This window comes from Mobula birostris, chromosome 4 (assembly GCF_030028105.1).
Source record: "Mobula birostris isolate sMobBir1 chromosome 4, sMobBir1.hap1, whole genome shotgun sequence".
Lineage (NCBI taxonomy): Eukaryota > Metazoa > Chordata > Chondrichthyes > Myliobatiformes > Myliobatidae > Mobula > Mobula birostris.
The window spans coordinates 15978392-15999314 of NC_092373.1; the positions used below are offsets into that span (position 1 = coordinate 15978392).

At 42.8% G+C, this 20923-nt stretch overlaps 1 protein-coding gene across 8 annotated transcripts in view; it reads right to left on the reverse strand.

Annotated features, from left to right (window-relative positions):
* The window catches only part of LOC140196176 (muscleblind-like protein 1), a 322691-nt gene that overhangs the window by 68216 nt on the left and 233552 nt on the right, over nucleotides 1-20923 (reverse strand). For all 8 annotated transcript variants that reach the window (XM_072254943.1, XM_072254940.1, XM_072254936.1 and 5 more), the window contains one exon: nucleotides 17687-17857. In XM_072254943.1, the coding sequence (XP_072111044.1) occupies nucleotides 17687-17755 (69 nt within the window). In that variant the 5' untranslated portion in view covers nucleotides 17756-17857. The remainder of the gene's footprint in view (nucleotides 1-17686; nucleotides 17858-20923) is intronic.

Consider the following 20923-nt stretch of genomic DNA (forward strand, 5'->3'; position numbering starts at 1 on the left):
TCAACCCCATTCTTCTGCCTTCTCCCCATAACCTATGTCACCCTTACTAGTAACGTACAAGTCCACCTCTGCCTTAAATATACCCAATGACTTGGCTTTTGAAGATTCTTGGTTACGAAATGAGCACATTGACACTAGCTTAAAAATATGCAATTACATAATTCCCAAGGAACAACCTACATGCCTTTCCCATTGCTATTACTATCTCACTCTGGAATATTAATGACATATCTAATCTATTTCATCTGCAACTAATCCCCTCTCAAAGATTTACCCTCTCTCTATATCTCACCTGTCATTGCAATGACAGATTATATAGAACATTACTTCAAGAAAATGATGCCATTGCTTTAAAATCCCTTAAACTCACACCAAGAAATGCTTATTAACAATTTGCTGTGTTATCTGCCCTTTGTGTTGCAGTAAAGGTGCAAAATTTACCCATGAATCAGAATCAGAATCAGGTTATCAGGTTTAATATCACCGACATATGCAATGAAATTTGTTTTTTTGTTTTTGCAACAGCGGTAATAGATATATAATATATATCATTGTCATTATGTGTCATGTTGTATGAGGTGGGCGATCATGGTCTTTTCCATAACCATAAATGTTCTTGGCAAATTTTTCTACAGAAGTAATTTGCCATTGCCTTCTTCTGGACAGTGTCTTTACAAGATGAGTGACCCCAGCCATTATTAATACTCTTCAGAGATTGTCTGCCTAGTGTCAATGATCGCATAACCAGGACTTGTGATATGCACCGACTGCTCATACGACCATCCACCACCTGTTCCCATGGCTTCATGTGACCCTGACTGGTGGGGGGGGGGGCAAGGGGGTGGCATGGCTACACCTTGCCCAAAGGTAACCTACAGGCTAGCAGAGTGAAGGAGCGTCTTACATCTCCTTTGGTAGGGATGTTTCTCCATCCGCCACATATAAAGATGGAAATTGAATTAGTCTGCCACCAAACAAACAGAGGATACGGATCAGATTTCAGCACAGATGCTTTGAGTATCAGTGAGGCAGTGTTTTTAATTACCGTTGCCTGGCTAATGGACAGCTCCACACATTATTTTTCTGATCAGCCTCACAGTTGACATCTTTTCACTAGTGCCCCGCTTCCCTTCGTTTGTTCAGTCTTCAGATAACCGGTTCGCTTTACAGCCACACATATTAATGTGTTACAATTGGGGGAGGGCAAGCAAGAGGGGAACACAAGAAAATAGAAGTGGGGTAGGCCACTCAGTCCCTCAAGTCTGTCCTAACATTCAATGTGATCTACTCAGGCTGATCTACCTCTGCCTTCAATTCCTCTCCTGTGCCATAACCCTCAGCTCCTTGGTCCTTCAAGTATTTATCAGCTCCACTTTAGAGATAGCCAGTGATGTGATCTCTACCACAATGGGGACAGAGAATTCAAGAGACTTATGACCCTCTACACATTTCTATGCACTTCAGTTTGAAGAGACCAGGCCTTTATTTTGCAGTTATGCTTCCTTATTCGTGATTCTCCCACGAGTGAAAACATCTCAGCGCTTACATTGTCGGGTTTCCTCAGCATCTTGTGTGTTGGAATAATGTGACCCACATTCTTCTAAACTCTGAGGAGGTGAGGGGTTTCAAAATTTAACCCATTTCAGTAATACTCTGGACTCTGAGGGCACAGTTTCTACAAATGCCTTGTGTTTACAACCCAGGTTGTGGGTCATTTTGCCATGTTATTGGTTTTGGTTTTGTATTGCCACATGTACCAAGATAGTCAGGTCAACACACACAAAATGTTGGAGGCAGTATCTAGGCAGACGAAGAAAGAGGCGACGTTTTGGGCAGAGACCCTTCACCACGACCTGCTGAGTTCCTCCAGCAATTTGTGTGTGTTACTTGCCTTTAACCATTCAGTTCTTTGAATTAACCAGCACAAGTCTAATCTCTACTTCAACATTATGATAGCTTTGAACTAAAACGACTTCAAATGTTCTGTGTTTTTCTTTTAAAACTTTGTAGAATTAATGTTTATATTTTCCTTGTGAATGCTGATTATCTGACTCTTTGTGTCTGTGAAGCTGCTGCAAGTTTTTTCTTGTATTTGTTCATATGATAATAAACTTGACTTTGACCTTGGCAGTGATAATGCAGTGTCTGGGTGACGGGGTGGATAGACGTCCTGCCAAAGGAGGTATAAGGTGCTCTTTCCCTCCGCTAGCCTGCAGGTCACCCTCGAGCAAGGTGTAGCACCTGCTTAGTCCCCCCCCCCGGAATCAGGGGTACGTGAAGCCATGGGAGCAGGTGGAGGATGGCTTATCAGCTGGTACATATCACAAGTCCTGGTATGCACCCACTGATGCCAGGTAGACAATCTACAGAGAGTATTGACATTGGCTGGGGTCACCCGTCTTGTAAAGACACTGCACAGAAGAAGACAATGGCAAACCACTTCTGTAGAAACATTTGTCAAGAACAATCATGGAAAGATTATGATTGCCATGTCATACATAACTAATGAATGAAGTGAAACTATTCCCTTAGTAGCACAGTGAACATAGAGCAGTACAGCACAGGAGCAGGCTATTCAGCCCCGATGTTTGTGCTGATCATGATGCCAAACGAAACTAACCCCATCTGCCTGCACATGATCCATCTCTCTCCATTCCCTGTTCACACATCTGCCTGAATGTCTTTTAAAAGCCTCTTTCACAGCTCCTTCCACCAGCACCCTTGGCAGCCCATTCCAGACAACTACCACTCCCACAGTGGAAAGATCAAACTAAGTTTTGTACTCAAGTTGGTGGAGTGAAGCTTTGACCATCGATCCTCTGATTCAGAGGCATTAGTTAGAACTATATTCTATATAAGACCAATGTACTGGTCAAATGTGCGAAATTTTGACATCAAGTCACTCTGTGCAGTTCACTGCGTTGCTACCTCAGAGCGTCAAAGGTTTGGATTCATTCCTGATTTCGGGTGCTATTTACGTGGAGTTTGCATGTTCTTCCTCTGGCCCAGTGGGTTTCCTTCTATTGCTCCAGTTTCCTCCCACATCCCAAAGACGTACAAGATAATTGGCTGTTGCAAATTGCCCCTTCATGAGTGGTTGAATCTTGGGTGAGCTTATGGGAGTGTGGGCAGCATCGAACAGGCTTAGTGCAGGATTAGTGTAAATGGGTGGTCAAATGTGGGCTGAAGGGCCTGTTTCTGTGCTGCATGACTCTATCAATGCAATACATAAATATTCATAAGCTTGGTAAAATATTATGTATTAACATGTACCACAGCTGAGAAGAGAGGTTAGGAGTGGGGAAGATCCAGAGCTCAGATTTGAAGCATGTACAAACAGAGAGAGACCTCACTATGAAACACTGGACCGGTGTGAAAATAGAATACTGCAGACGCTGGAAACCTAAAATAAATTCAGAGTGGGCTAGAAATGCTCATCAGGTCAGGCAGCATCAATAGATAGAGAGAGGGAGAGGGAAAAAAAACAAACAAAACAGTTTCAGGTTGGTAGTTCTTCGTCAGACCTTGGAGAAGTTGGATATAAAATAACCAGGAATGGGAGGCAGAGTCAGCGAGCGGCGGGACAAAGTGAATGAAAAGTGAATTCCTCAGGAAGCAGCAGGCTCAGGAGGATGCACATGGTGGTGGTACAGGTTAAGTTAGGGTGGTCTCAGTTCAGAGGCACAGCCTTAGAAGAAAAGAACATCTCGGTCTCTGAGGAATTTCTTTAACCAGAAGGTGGTGATTGTTTGGAAAACATCACCATAGGTGACTACGGAGGCGAAGTCTTTAGGTATATTTAAAGTGGAGATTGACAGGTTCTTGATTAGACACAGGTCAAAGGTTATGGGGAGAAGGCTGGAGAATGTGGTTGAGAAGGATAATAAATCAGCTATGATCGAATGGTATGGCATACTCAATGGGCCAAACAATCTAAACCTGCTTCAATATTTTATGGTCTTATATTATCAGTAAAAATGAACTAAATTATAGGAGGCAATGAGTGCATTTGTTTTTCTTCTGTTCTGTTATGTTTCTTTTCAAAGTCCTTCACGCATTAACACCAAGTGTTGAGCCTGCACAGTCACACTGAGCCTGGGTACCTTGGAGCTCGAAGGAAATGCCCCCGTAAACACTCTGTGTATCAGATTCTCTCTGCCGCCATGCAGCCTGAACTGCAGACTGCCTGGGAACAGATGTAACTCTTTTGACCCATGAGGCAGCAGATTAACTTGCTCGGAGAGCATAACTACTGCGAGCACTTAGTGAGTATCTGGCTTCAGAGAAGATTCAAAGGTCCCTGACGCCATTGCCCCTGCAGTGGGATACATTAGAAGTAAAAGGAAGCACAATCTTCTGAGAGGGCCGTGTATATTTCAGGCAGAAAACCTGACACAAGTCTCTTGTTTATCTCTGGACTCACACCAAGGTCTGCTATTTCAGAGCCTTGGTCCTTCCTATCTTTATAAATTCCTCCACTCCTACAACCCATGAGACTTCTGCTTAATCTCCTCCTTTCAATACCCTTCTCTAATCTGCATCTCTTTCTAGGGTTATTCAATCAAGTTGTCTTGTATAAATGACCCCAAAGGAATTATCTGATAGTGGGTCTCAGGGATATGATGGACAGAATGGCCTTCTGGTAAGCCCTATATGTGATTTTGTGACCAGTGACTATACTCGAAGGGTATTAAAATTAAGGAACTCTGTAATGCTTAATTTTGGCACCCTTCTCATCCCCAATTCCGATCTCCCTTGCTTTGGCATCCATGCCTTTGGCTGGTGAGATCCCAAACACAGGAATTCCTTCATTAAATCGTTCATTCATTACGTACCGTGTCATATAACGTGGACAATCATGGTCTCATGACCATGATTGTTCTTGGCAAATTTTTCTACAGAAGTGGCTTGCCATTGCCGCCTTCTGGGCAGTGTCTTTACAAGATGAGTGACCCCAGCCATTATCAATACTCTTCAGAGATTGTCTGCCTGGCATCAGAGGTCACGTAACCAGGACACGTGATATAGATAGATAGATACATTATTGATCCCAAAGGAAATTACAAGTGCACAGATATAAATATTAGAAGAGAAGTAGAAAGAATATTGATATGCATCAGCTGCTCATAGAACAATTCACCATCTGCTCCCATGGCTTCATGTAATCCTGATCTGGGAGCTAAACAGGTACTACACCTTGCTCAAGGATAACCTGCATGCTAGCAGAGAGAAAGAGAGCCTTACACCTCCCTTGGTAGAGACACAGTATATCTCCACCCTGCCACCCATTTTTTAAAATCAGGCTTGTTATTTTTGGCTATAACACTTCATTCCTAGCTTTGCTACAAATTGCCTCAAATCTCTTTATTGGGCTCTGTATCAAATTATGTTCGGCTAAGTTTGGAGTGTTATGTGCAATTCTGGTCATTTGCCCACAGGAAAGATATCAATAAACTTTAAAGAGTACAGAGAAAATTTATGAGAATGTTGCCTAGACTTGAGGACCTGCATTATAGGGAAAGGTTGAACAGGCCAGGAATTAACTCCCTGAAGCACAGGAGATTGAGGGGAGATCGCCTAGAGGTATGCAAAATTATGAATGGAATAAATAGTGTAAATACAAGCAGGCTTTTTCCACTGAGGTTGAGTGAGCCTAGAATTAGAGGTCATAGGTTAAGGGTGAAAGGTGAAATACTTAAGGAGAACCTGAGGGGGAACAACTTCACTCAGAGGCTGGTGAATTGGTGGAATGAGCTGCCAGTGGAATTGGTGAATGCGGGTTAGATTACAACACTTAAGAGAAGTTTGGATTAGTACGTTTATGCAGGGCTATGGCTCATTTGTGGGTCAATGGGGACTAGGCAGATTAACACTTCAGTACCATTTAGATGGGTTGAAGGGCCTGTTTGCTGTAGTGCTTCATGACTATGATTTTATCAATGTTGTCATTTGATCATAAAATCATAAGACACAGGAGCAGAATTATTCCATTCAGCCCATCTAGCCTGCTCCGCCACTCCATCATAGCTGATTTATTATCCCTTTCAGCCCCTTGCTCCCCGTAACTTTGACACGATTACTAATCAAGCACTTATCAACCCCTGTTCTAAATATACCAAGTGATTTGACCACTACAGTGATCTGTATCAACAAATTCCACAAATTCACCACCCTCTGGCTAATGAAATTCCTCAACTCTGTTCTAAAGGGACGTCCCTCTGTTCTGTAGCTGTTCCCTTTGGAACAAATTGCAGAGACAGTAAGTGCAGATTATGCAGGAAATTCCAAACAGAACAAATTGCATGTCTGTTTTCCTCATTACTACTCTCTGAATAATTGGTTGCTAAGCAACATTGAAAAACATATCACTGGTGCCGTTTCGAAGAAGAGCAGGCATGATTTTATCAATCTTTGTGCTTTAGCAACATCCTCGCAATCCAGTCACTGTCACCCATTTACTACTGCAGAGTGATCTAGAATTAATCTTCTGGCTGATACACTTTTGGGATTCAAAGAAAGAATCAAGCCTTTCAGAATTCTTGGAGAGATTTACAGAGAGGATATTTAGAACCAAGGTTCACAGTCTCTGTGAACTAGAAGGTAAAAGATAGGTTGTAATGCTAAGGCTTTATAAGACATGTGTCTGACCTCACTTGGAATATTCTGAGCAGTTTTGGGCTCCAAATCTAAGAAAGGATGTGCTGGCATTGAGAGGGTCCAGAAAGGGTTTATGAGAGTGTTCCTGGGGATTAAAAGGGTTAATGCATGAGGAATGTTTGTTAGTTCTGGGCCTGTACTCATTGGAGTTTAGAAGAATAAGGAGGATCTCAATAAAACCTATCAAATACTGAAAGGCATAGATAAACTGAATGTGGAGAGGATGTTTCCTCTGGTGCAGGAGTCTAGGACGAGAGGACACAAGCTCAGAATAGAAGGATGTTTTTTCAGGACAGAAGTGAGGAGGAATTTCTTTAGCCAGAGGATGGTGAATCTGCAGAATTCATCGCCACAGAGCATTGTTGAGGCCATGTTAATGGGTACATTTAAAGTGGAGGTTGTTAGGTTCTTGATTAGTAATCATGTCAAAGGTTAGGGGGAAAGGCAGGAGAATGGGGTTGGAAGGGAAAATAAATTAGCTATGATCTAATGGTGGAGCGTACTCAGTGGTCTGAATGGACTAATTCTGCTCCTATATCTTATGATCTTATACTCTTTGAATAATTGACAGGCCCTTTGAGGCAGCAGTAAGGAATTACTTTGCAGAGTATGGGGAAGTTTTGGAATGCTTTACTCAAGTGGCCCATGAAGCCTCAGTTGCTAACTACATTCAGATCAGAGAGTAGTAGACTTATAGATGTGAAGGGGTTAGTTTTTGGGATGTGTTGCTGTGTTAGAAATTACCCATAACTTACTTAACAGTTATTATGCTTATTTTGTTGTTTATTTTTGACATCATTAAGTCATGCATAATCTTTAAGTTTATGTTGGCTTATGTTTGTCTGCAAAGTAAGCCAAAAATCAAATTTTCATGGCATTTATGGCCTGTGTAGATAAGCCAATGACAGCAATGAACCCGAACTTGAATAGTGAGCAAGAGGCTGACCATCTCGCTTGCAGCTCTCTTTCCTATGTTCTTCTTCTCCATTCTGCACCTCCTTCAAGGGCTGTACAATCAAGTCCTCTTGTATAAATTGCCCAATTATATTATGTGATAGTAGTCTACTCAGCTGTGACGTGGATATGATGGGCTGAACAGTGTCTTACATGCCCCTCTGTGACTTTGTGATCTCTGACTGCACTTGACGGCGTAGAATCAGAATCAGGTTTATTATCACTGATATATGTCACCAGGTTTGGTATTTTGTGACAGCAGTACAGTGCAATCGATAAGAATCACTCAATTTACAATAAATAAGTAAATTCATGTTGAAGTACATAAATAGATAGACAGATGGTCAGATAGTGTATAGATAGATAGTATAGATAGACAGGTGGTGTAGATAGATAGAGTAAATAGATAGATAGTGCAAAAGAGGAATAGCTAAGTAGTGCTGATGGACTGTTCAGAAATCTGATGGTAGAAGTGAAGAAACTGTTCCTAAAATGTTGAGTGTGGGTCTTCAGGCTCCTGTAGCTCCTCAGTGACAGTAGTAATGAGAAGAGGACACATGTTCTATGTGATGAGGGTCCTTAATGATGGGTGATGCCTTCTTAATTCACTTTTGGATGTCTGGGAGTGTGGAAGCCAAAAAGTAAATCAATCATTTCTTAGTCATTGTTTCCAGACAGTTAAGTATGGGCCTAGGATTCTGTTCCAAGGTTTTGGGGACAATTGCTGGAAATGAGTCACAAGCCAGACTTGCAAGTGAACCCAGATGGGGAAAACATTCAGAACAAGCAGGAGTCCTCTCCCTCTGGATGATTTTCCAACTCACTGAGGCTGCAGACTCACCATAGTTCCCCAGGGGATATTCTGAGGTGCTGAAAATACACAGTGGACCAGGAAGCACCTGTAGAATGTTGAGCCGATCTTCAGTCAGTTCTGAAAAATTAACTCTTTCTCTTCCCCTGCAGATGTGTCATCAGTTGGGTATTTCACTTACACTCAGTGGTCACTTTCTTAGGTTCCTCCTGTGATCTTCTGCTGCTATAGCCCATCCACTTCAAGCTTTGACATGCTGTGCACTCAGAGATCCACCACCGCTTACTACTGTTGTAACGTGTGGTAATTTGAGTTACTGTCACTTTCCTGTCAGCTTTAAACAGTCTGGCCATTTTCCTCCAATCTCTCTTATTAACAAGGCATTTTGCCCACAGAAATGCTGCTCACTGGATATATTTATCGCACCATTCTCTGTAAACTCTAGAGACAGTTGAGGGTGAAAATCCCAGGAAATCTGTAGATTCTGACATACTCAGAGCACCCCATCTGGCACCAACAATCACTCCACATTAAAAGTCACTTAGGCCACATTTCATCCCCATTCTGATATTTGGTCTGAACAATAACTGAACCTCTTGACCATGCCTGAATGCTTTCTTTGCATTAAGTTACTGCCACATATTTGGCTGATTAGATAATTGCATTAATGAACAGGAGTACAGGTGTACTTAATAAAGTGGCCACTAGTGTATTATTTGACCAGATTAATACTGGGTTTTTAATACAGAAATCAGAATTAAATATCTAAAGACAAGAGCTTAATCTCCTACTGTTGATACTCAGCATTGAGAATGAGTTGAGTAGTTTAATAAATCTAGAATAGGAAGTTGGTGATGAAGAAACTACCTAATTGTGGTCAAAATCCAATAATTTATGTGGAGGAGGTGGACTTTATTCCTTGAAGTGTAGGAGACTAGGAGGTGATCTTACAGAGGTGTATAAAATCATGAGGGGTATAAATAGTGTGAATACAGTTAACAGTGGGGAATCAAGAGCTAGAGAGCAGAGGTTAAAGGTGAAAATGTAAAGATTTATTAATAACTTGAGGAAAAAAATTGACACAAATGGTGGTATGTGTTGTGGTAGTTAATGGATTATTCCAATACCACTTGGTTGGCCACTCCTACGTGGGAGGAGTTCACATATTGTACAAGCAGCGTTATCAATAAAGTTCAGTTGAATAGCCTGCATTCTCCCTTAATATTGAGCACAACAGTGTGTATATGAAACGAACTGCCGGAGGAAATGGTTGAGGCAGATACAATAACAACTCCTAAATGACAATTGGACAGGTACCCCGATAGGAAAGGTTTAGACGGTTATGGGCTGCACTGGGGGCTGGGATGATGGGACATCTTGGTCAGTATATACCTCATACTTTATGTCAGCGTGTCAATCTCCAGGCCATGCCACTCAGGGGCTTGTGCTAAAATTATACTGTAACTCTTCTTGCTGGATCGTAACTATATGAGTTGTGTGTGACTAATATGTATTAGTACATTGCTCCCAGAGGAATTATGTTTTGTTTAGCTGTGTATGGATGAATTACAATAAACTTAAACTAGAACTTGAATTGAAGGGTATGTGTCAGTGCTGTATGACTCTATGAACCCAATGAACTGATAACTGTATTCAACATTTTTAATATGAGTTAATATGAGTTAAATGAAATTCCGTCCTCCAACCACCATAAGAACATAAGAAACGGAAGTAGAAGTTGGTCATTTGGCCCATCGATCTTGCTTCTCCATTCAATGAGACCACAGCTAATCTGGCCATAAATTGAGTTTCATCTACCTGCCTTTTCTCCGTAATGCTTAATTCCCCTGCAATGTAAAATTAGATCTAACTGAGCCTTGAATATATTTAATGAAATAGCCTCATCTGCTTCATGAGCAGAGAATTCCCCAGATTCTCTACTCTCTGAGAAAAGCAGTTTCTCCTCATCTCTGTCCTAAATCTATTCCCCCTCATTAAAACCTATCGAGTATTGAAAGGTCTTGATTAGTTAGGGCATGAAAGGATATGAAGAGAAGACAGGACATTGGGGCTGAGAGGGAAAATAGGTCAGCCTTGATGAAATGGAGTAACAGACTCAATAGAACAAATGGCCTAATTCTGCTCCTATCTCTTATGGTCTTATGCTCTAGATAGATAAGGTGGAGAGGGTGTTCCCTGTGGTGGAGGAATCTAGGACTAGAAGGCAGAGCCTCAGAGTAGAGGGACGTCCATCTAAAACAGGGATGAGGAGGAATTTCTTAATCCAGAGGTTGGTGAATCTGTGGAATTCATTGCCACTGACAGCTGTGGAGGTCAGGTCATTGAATATATTTCAAGTGGAGGTTGTCAGGTTCTTGTGTCAAAGGTTAGCGGGGAAGGCTGGAGAATGGGTTGAGAGGGATAATAAACTAACCATGATAGAATGGCAGAGCAGACATGATGGGCTGAATAGCCTAATTCTGTTCCTATATCTTATGGTATTATGGTCGTATGGATTGCATGGGTTCCCCCTGGGGCTACGGTTTCCTCCCACGTTCGAAAGAAATTCAGGTAGTAAGTTGTTGACATGTTTTGCTGGTGCCAGAAACAAGCCTCACTTGAGGGCTGCCCCCAGCTTATGCTTAGGCTGTGTTGGTCATTGACACAAATGATGCATTTCACTGTAGGTTTCAAAGTTTTGATGTAAATATGACAAATAAAGCTAATCTAATCTTTAATTTAAAACATTTCTCTTGGTCGCCCTCATTATCCTATGTTCAAAGGAATAAAGAGCTAGGCTCTGATGTGGTATCTGTGTCTGAAAATTCTTCAGGTTTTACAAGTGAGGCTGGCTGCCTGGCTGGATCCAATTCCTTAGTTCCTTTTACAGTCAGCTTCTCAAAGTACTTTCCTGTTGAAATCCATTCAGTTCTGCCGATTCCATCCCACAATAGTGTGCGGTTCTGGCTGATGCCCAAAACGTTCAGATTCACCTCTGGTCTCTGCAGGGATCCGACTGCAAAGGAGTCTCCTTCCTCTACATCCCGGCTCCTTTCACAACATGTGGTTACCTTCACCTTCTATCTCAAGGGAAACACATCGAGGAGAGCATCCCGTCTAGATGTATCACAGCCCGGTAGGGCAACTGCTCAGCCCAATGGATATGGGCCAAACACAGACAAATGAGACTACTTCCACAACCTATAGACTCACTAACAAGCACTCTACAGTGCATCTTCTCAGTATTATTTATTACTTTTTATTTGCACTATTTCTCTTCTTTTGCACATTGGTTATTTGTCAGCCTTTGTTTATGTACTTTTTTCATAAATTTTAGTGTATTTCTTTATTTTCCGTAAACAACTACAAGGTTATATTTGGAACATATAAGTACTTTGATAATAAATTGACCTTGACTTTAACCTTAGATGGGATCTGGGTCAGCAATGACCAGTTGGGCCGAAGGACCCACCTCACGTTGTACGATCGTAAGGCTTCCCTTCAAGCCTCAAACCTTGATCCCTTTTGTTAAAGGTTAAAGATTAGCTTTGTTTGTCAGATTGTACAACGAAACAGTGAAATACAGTGAAAGGCGCCGTTTATGTTAACGGTCAACACGGTCCAAGGGTGTGTTCGGACAGCCTGAAAGTGTTATCATACTTCTAACACCAATATAGCATGCCCACAATTTAATAACTTTAAGTCTTTGGACTCTGGGAAGAAACTGGAGCATCCAGAGGAAATCCAATCAGTCGCGGGACAATATATAAACTCTTTACAGCCGGCAGTGGGAATTGAACCCTGGCCGTTTCTAAACGTTACGTTAGCTGCTATGCCACCATGCTGCCCTTTATCCCCCTTTTCCCCCTTACTTATCCTCTTTACTGGCACCTTGTCAAATTTTGATTGCTAATGCTCCTGAAATGTCTTGGGAGAATTAATACCTGAAATAACATCGGCTAGAGGAGCAGGAGAAGGCCAATCAAATCCTCAAACTGGTCTGCTATTCAAAGCAATGGTGGTTGCTCCAGTCTTGGCCTCAACATCACTTTCTCACTCTCTCTTCACACACCCAGCAACGACCCTTGAATTGAGATGTTTGATGAAGGCACTGGCTGTATGAAATGTACACTCAGTCTCCATTTTATTGGGTACTCCTGCACACCTGCTCATTAATACAAATATCTAATCAGCCAATCATGTGGCAGCAACTCGATGCATAAGAACATGCAGACATGGTCAAGAGGTTCAACCTTTGTTCTGACCAAACATCAGAATGGGGAAAATTGTGGTAAAATGGAGGAACTGTTGGAAGCAGCAGCCTCTCAGGTGCCAACCAAAGGTATTTTTGTCTTTTTTAAACATTTTTTTATGATCACAAGGCAATGCTGGACTTTAAGAACTTTGGGTACTGCACGCCTACCCCATCCGCGATCTGGACGGTGTGGACCATGTTGCTGCCTGCGATCAGAGTTGGTGCATGATGGTGGCGTGCATTGTAAAAGCAACTAATTATCTTGACTGTTTGTCCTGTGATTGCAAGACCTGTTGGACGTTGATAATGTAAGATGCTACGTGTCCACTTTCCTTGTTTGTTGGTGCGAAGACGGCGGAGGACCTGCCTGGCCTTGGTTGTAGTGAGGATTAGGCCTCAAGACGTGGGCTTGCCTGATGCAGCAGTCCAGGAAAGGAGACATTGGAGGCGGTAGAGCCAAGTGTCCATGCTGAGTTAGGTGCTACTTTGCTTGGTGGAATGACAAGCTGGATTGCATGTGTGCATTTGTTTGCGTATGGCCGAGAACTGCATCATCAATTTGTGGGACATGTCACTCAGGGACTTGGGCTATCTGAATATGACTCTCTTTCTTGATGTTTGAGTGGAACTGATATCTGACAATTTCCAGCTTTCCCTTCTTTCCCAGTGTTGTGGAGAAAGTTAGTCGATGCCAGTCAGTCTCCAGAACATCAGTTAAAACATCACTGATGTGTTGGCACTGAGTAACAGCAGGGAGATCATCAAATGGTGCCCCAACTATCAGTGTCGTCTCTCCCTGGCATTCATTTCTAATGAATACTCCTGACCTCGCAATCTACCTTTTTATGGCTTTGCATCTTATTGTCTGCCTGCACTACCCTTTCTTTATGAATGGCTTTATTAGTTACATTTACTTCAAAACATTGGGAAATGTGTCGTTTTGTGTAAATGACCAACACAGTCTGAGGATGTGCTGGCGGAAGATTGCAATTGTCAACATTCTTCCTGGCCAAAATAGCATGCCCACAACTTATTAATCCTAACCTGTATGCCATTGGAATGTGGGAGGAAACCAGGCACCTGGAGGAAATCTACATGGTCACAGGAAGGATGTACAAATTCCTTACAGGCATGGTAGGAATTGAGGTAGGTTTTTCACTCCACCATGGTATATGTGACAAAAATGAACCAATTGACAAATTTGACCAATTTTAATGAAATCAGAAAATTGAAGAAGGGTTACGAACAGGTGAATCAGCCCTTCAGCTTTCAGCAAAATCGGAATTTATTATCACATGCACATTGTTGACTTCATGTGAGCAAGGAATTTCATACCAATTTGGTGTGACAATAAACTAATCTGAATCGCAGTCCAAATCAGCTGTTGTTTTATATTAAGGTTCTGTGTAATGATTTGATCTAAATGAACGAAATGCAAGGTAACTCAGCTGAAATGCTGGAGGAACTCAGCAGGTCAGGTAGCATCTATGGAGGGGGGAATAAAGAGCTGATTGGAAAGGAAAGGGGAAGAAGCCAGAATAAGAAGGTGGAGAAGGGGAAGGAGTACAGGCTAGAAGGTGATGGTTGAAGCCAGGTGAGGGGGAAGGTAGATGGGTGGGTATGGGAGGCAGGGAATGAAATGAGAATCTGGGAGGTGATAGGTGGAAAAGGGGAAGGCCTAAAGAGAATCTGGTAGGAGAGGAGTGAAAGGGAAGGATAAGGGCCATTAGAGGGACTATAAGAGCATAAGATCATAAGACATACAGTAGAAATAGAATCGGGCCATTCGGCCCATCAAGTCAGCTCCACCATTCTATCATGGCAGGTTTATTATCTCTCTCAACCCCTCTCTCCTGCTTTTCCCCGTACCCTTTGACAACCTGACTAATCAAGAACCTAACAACCTCTGCTTTAAACATACTCAGTAAATTGGCATCCACAGCTGTCTGTGGCACTGAAGTCCACTGACTCACCACCCTCTGGCTAAAGAAAATACCCCTCATCTCTGTTCTAAATGGGTGTCCCTCTATTCTGAAGCTATGCCCTCTGGTCCTAGACTCCCCCACTATAGGAAACATTTTCTCCACATCCACTCTATCTAGTCCTTACAATATTTCATAGGTTTCAATGAGATCACCCCTCATTCTTCTAAACTCCAGTGAGTACAGACCCAGAGCCATCAAACTCTCCTCATATATTAACCCCTTTATTCCCAGAATCATTCTTGTGAACCTTCTCTAGACCCTCTCCAGTGCCAATACATCTGTTCTTAGATAAAAGAGCCCAAACTGCTCACAATACTCCAAGTGCAGTCTGACCAATGCTTTGTAAAACCTCAACACTACATCCTTGTTCTTCTATTCTAGCCATCTCAAAATGAATGTTAACATTACATTTGCCTTCCTCACCACCGATTTAACCTGTAAGTTAACCTTTAGGGAATCATGAACAAGAGCTCCCAAGTCATTTTGCACCTTTAAGTTTGAATTTTTTCCCCATTTAGAAAATAGTCTATGACTTTATTTGTTTTACCAACGTGCATGCTCATACACTTCCCTACACATTATTCCATCTGCCACTTCTTTGCCCATTCTGCCAATCTGTGTCAGTCCTTCTGCAGACTTTCTGCTTCCTCTACACTACCTGCTCCTCCATCTACCTTTGCAGCATCTGCAAACTTGGCTACAAAGCCATCAAATCTGTCATCTAAATCATTGATATTTAAGGTGAAAAGAACCGGTCCCAACATTGACTCCATTGGGACACCATTAGTCACCGGCAGCCAACGAGAAAAGGTTCTCTTTATTCCCACTCTTTGCCTCCTGCAAATCAGCCAATCTTCTATCCACACTTTCCTGTAATACCTTGGACTCTTATCTTCTTTGGCAGTCTCATGTGCAACATCTTGTCAAAGGCCTTCTGAAAATCTATGTAAGCAACATCCACTGACTCTCCTTTGTCTATCCTGCCTATTATTTCCTCAAAGAATTCCTAAAGCTTTGTCAGGCAAGGTTTCCCCTAAAGGAAATCATGTTGACTTTGGTCTATTTTATCATGTGCCTTCAGGTAACTGAAAACCTCATCTTTAATAATGGACCCCAAAATCTTCCCAACCATGGAAGTCAGGTTAACTAGCCTGTGATTTCCTTTGTTCTGTTTCCCTCTCTTAAAGACTGGACAATTTTCCTGTATTCCAGAACCATTCCAGAATCTAGTGATCTTTAAAACTTAACATGTGCATGGATAGGAGAGGTGTAGCAGGATATGGGCCAAAAGTAAAGAAACGTGGCCGGCTCAGGTGGACACCTTGGTTGCAATGGACTGGTTGGGCTGAAGGCCTGTTTCCATGCGTGAAAATCAATTCCTCTAAATTGAGGGTAGTGAAGGTGATGGTTGGGGGAATATGGTTAGTAAGGATAAAATGGAGAGAGGTGCACAATGAGGATATCACAACTTTTATAGTTGATTAAGAAAATAATCTAGTGATCGCTTAACTCAATAGTTCACAAGGTTAGTTGGTTCAATTAGCCTGCTGCTTTAATGGATCAATGGTTTGCTAGATGGTTAGCCCAATTATCTATTGGTTAGTGGGGTGAAGAGCCTACTGGTTGATTGGGTCAATAACACTATGTGATCACCTCCTGCTGTAACTGGGCAGTCAGAGTTCCCATCTCTTTTCCAAGGTCACCCTGGTGGGAGAGTAGTCCAACTGGCTCCTTGCTGGACTCTGGTGAGTTCCACCGGACTCCTGCCGATCAGAGGCATAGGTGGAGATAACAAAGCTGATCAGCCTTGGGAGCACTGACCGGAGAGAACAAGCAGAAGCAATGGAGAAGCAGGGAGGGCAGCGAGGGCACAGAAAAGAAAATGATGAACAAAACTGTCCTCAGATTCTAACACTACTATAAAGTTAATGGCAGAATTTTTAGCAGTGTGCAGGAACAAGGGACGTTAGGGTCCAAATCCATAAATCCTCCAATACCCCTCTGTAGGTACAGGGGAGATGTCAGGGGTAAGTTTTTTACACAGAGAGTGGTGAGTGTGTGGAATGGGCTGCCGGTAACGGTGGTGAAGGCAGATACGGTAGGGCCTTTTAAGAGACTCCTGGACAGGTACACGGTGCTCAGAAAAATAGAGGACTAAGGGTAACCCCAGGTAATTTCCAAGGTAAGGACATGTTTCGTACAGCTTTGTGGGCCGAAAGGCCTGTATTGTGCTGAGGTTTTCTATGTTTCTATGTTACCGTGCAAGTTGAGAGAATAGTTAATGGTGTGTTGGCCTTCATTGGCTGGGGAATTGAGTTCAAAACCTACGAAGTAATGTTGTAGCCCTATAAAACTGGTCAGACCATACTTGGAATATTGTGTTAATTTCATTATAGGAAGGATGTTTAAGCTTTAGCGAGGGTGCAGAGGAAATTTACCAGGATGATGCCTGGATTAGAGAACATGTCTTGTGCGGAAAGGTTAAATGAGCTTGGGCTTTTCTCTTTTGCGCAAAGGAGAACAAGTGGTGACTTGATAATGGTATAGGAGATTATAAGATGCATAAATAGAGTGGATAGCCAGCACATATTTATTAGAGTGGCAATGACTAAAGCCTGAGAACATCCTTTTCATGTGAATGGAGGAACATTTAGGGGAGATGTCAGAGCTACGTTATTTAGAGAGAGAGAGAGAGATGGGTGGCTGGAATGCACTGCCAGGGGTAGTGGTAGAGACTGATACATTAGGGACATTTCAGAAACTACAGGGACATGGCTGTAAGAAAAATGGAGGGTTATGGGCTGTGTAGGAGGAAAGGGTTAGATTGCTCATGGAATAGGTTAAAAGGCTGGTACAACATCATGGGTCAAAGGGCCCATACTGTGCTGTACGGTTCTAAATTCTGTTGACTAACACTGGAAAGCAAGCAGCATATAGTGTTTTAGTGAATAACTTAGCAATCTGCAGCACTATAGTTCTACTGCAAGGTCTAAAGGCAGAGGAGTACAATTCGAACAAGCTTACCATGGGCTGCAGTGGTGCTCCAGGTATCATGGCATTGGCTAGTTGCATCTGCTGGGCCAGCATTGCCATGTTCTTCTGCTGGATCAGGTTATTCCGTCCATTGATCTCCAGTTGTGTTTTTAAGTGGGGTGGAGGGTGAAGGTACTTGCAGTTCTCTCTGGAGCAGCGACCCTAGAACAGAGATGTGTGGAATTATTGTAACAGCTGTTTGACATGCAGATACACTATGTAACTGTATAATGGGGCAGATTAGTATTTATTTTATCTTTAGTTTGCTGGCTGGTATTTTGAAAAGAAAATAAACCTGTTTACAACCCTGTCCCTTGTGCTATGCAGGGTTAAAACACACCGCCCTTTTCTCATTGCTACCATCAAAGAGGAGGCACATGGGCCTGAGCATAAAGACTCAAAGTTTTAGGAACAGTTTCTTCTCCTCTGCCATCAAATTTCTGAATGGACAATGAACCCATGTGTACTACCTCAGAATAGTTTTTCTTTTATTTGCTCTTTTATTTGCAATACTTATTAAATTTAATTCTCTATATTTTTTTCTTATTTTAGTTTACAGATTTATTATTATGTATTACAAAGTACTGCTGCCACAAAACGACAGATTTCATGACATATGTCAGTGATATTAAACATGATTCTGATTCTTATTCACTGACCTTCCTTGGGGGCATCTCAGTTCGTAATGGAGTCTAGTGTTTGAGGTGGGCTTTGTGAGGATCTGGTATGGATTCTCCCAGTTCATCCCTTACTTTGGCCTGGAGATCACCTTACCTATACCTCCCCCTGCCTCATTATGACTGCAGTCTCAGTGGATTGCTGGCCTTTGTCTTTAAGTAATCACAATCAAAGACACCATCCATCCCGGACATTTTCTCTTCCCCCAGCTCCCATTTGGCAGGAGGTACAAAATGCTGAAACCACGAGCACCAGACTTGAGGACAGCTTATAAGCCACTGCTATAAAACTATTAAATAGTGTCCTGATATGATCAGCTTGACCCCTAAATCTACCTCAATATAATCTCGCTGCATACTCGCACTGCACTTGATCTGTAGCTGTTACACTTTATTCTGCCTTGTTAATGTTTTACCTTGTTCTGCCCCAACGCTCTGAGTAAGTTCAAAGTTCACAGGAAATTTTGTTATCAAAGTACGTATATGTCACCATATGCTCTCCTCACCTAAGATTCATTGTCTTGCCATCATTCACCAGAGAACAAAGAAATACAATAAAATCAATGGAAAGCTACTCACGACATCTGATAAGCAATCTATGTGCCAAGGAAGACAAGCTGAGCAAATACAAGTAACTAATTAAAAAAATGAGAACAAGAGCCGTAGTGACATTGAGAGTGAGTCCATAGGTTGCGGATTCTGTTCAGCGTTCAGGTGAGTGAAGTTATCCACGCTGGTTCAGGAGCCTGATCGTTGAAAGGTATTAGCTGTTCCTGAACCTGATGGTGTGGGACCTAAGGCTCCTGTATCTGCTGCTCGATGTCAGTAGTGAGAATAGGGCATGGCCTGGATGGTGGGGTGGTGGGGCGCTTAAAGATGGATGTTGCTTTCTTGTGGCAGCATTCTTTGTACAGTAGATGCTCTGTTATATCGTGCTCACAGCGTATTTGTGATATGTGATATATTAATTCCAGCATTTATTGCACATCCTTATTGTCAAGAGCCCTCAGTGGTAAGTCTGGAGTTACACACAGGCCAGACCAGGTGAGGATGGCAGATCTCATTGAGTTGTACAGCATGAAAACAGGCCCTTTGGCCCAACTCATCCATGCTGACTAAGTGAGCCAGTCCCATTTACCTGTGTTTGGCATACATCCCTGACCATGCTTATCGTATTCATAGTGTTCTATTACATCCTTAAAACAAATGGGACTGTTGCCATTCATGTGGCCTCCTGAGGTGGTACACTACTACAATAGTTTCCCAGCCTGGCCCCTCCCTATCCAGTGACAGTAGAACCCTACACCCCAAGCCCTTGCAGTGGCTGCATCCCTCAGCACATGCTGCGACAGCCCAGAATGTGCCGGCAGACCAACGAGCTTTGGGCAGATGCAAGGGCGTCTTTTGCTGGGTTGATGATCTTCCAGCAGCACTTGATGTCCGTCTCCTTGTGTGTCCCTGGACAGCCCGTGGATCAGTGAGTCCTCTGCCACATAGCTGCTCAGGATGAACTGCGACACAGACCCTCACATCTTTCTCTTCGCAAACCCAAGACCACAAAGAGGTGAGTAGCCATCCTGTCCCCACTACAGTCATCCTGCTGGCAGCATGTGGTGGGAGTGATGGCCCAGGAAAGCTTTAAGTGGGGCGGGCCCTCTCACTGCCCAAATAGACAGTGTTTCGTTGCCTATTGGTGAGGTCTGGTGATAAGGCATCCTTCCAGATGTTCTGGGCAATCTGCATAGGAACCATCCACCGTGTCCATCAAATCCTTCTCCTGCAGTGCCTGCAGGAAATTCTGTGCTGAACACTGCCTGATGGACTTGAGGTTAAAAGTTCTGGTGCGGGAGACCTTTTGCACGGAGGACAGGTGGCGTGGCAACTTGCAGCTGATCATGAGTTAGAATTCTGGAGGAGGCGTTTCTGCCAGAGCACAGATGACCTGAGGCATGTTGAAACCGGACTGGTTCACCTGACTCTCCCCTGACCCTGCACTGGTCTCTGCTGATGGATCAGCAGCGTCATTCAGAATCAATGTGAAGCATTGTTGGCTGCAAGCGATTGTAAACGTCATCAATTGATGGAAACACTCTTTAAAACAATTCTCCTTCCAATTTAAAGTTTACCAAAGGAAATCTTAACCAATTCAGCAGCCAAGGAAAGGGCGGGAATTACAGGGAATACAATACAATGCTGGCTTTATATATAAAGTTCATATCTGCTCCCTAGACATGAATGAGGTAAGGAGGGCAGGAGATAACCAGCGTGGGTGTATCTGGTCATTTGAGCAAAAGAGTCACAGATTCATGGAGCACTGCTACATAAAAACAGGCTCTTTGGCCCATCTAGTCCATGCCAGCCTGGTCTTCTGCCTAGTTCCACCTACCTACACCTGAACCATAGCTCTCCATACCCCTCCGAGTCATGTACCTATCCAAAATTTCTCTTAAGTGTGTTACGTGACCATGGTTTCATTTAATGTGGGTGTCACTTTAAAATGCCTAAATGAGGTAGGGCTATGATGTCAGTATAACAAGCTGCGGACAGACCA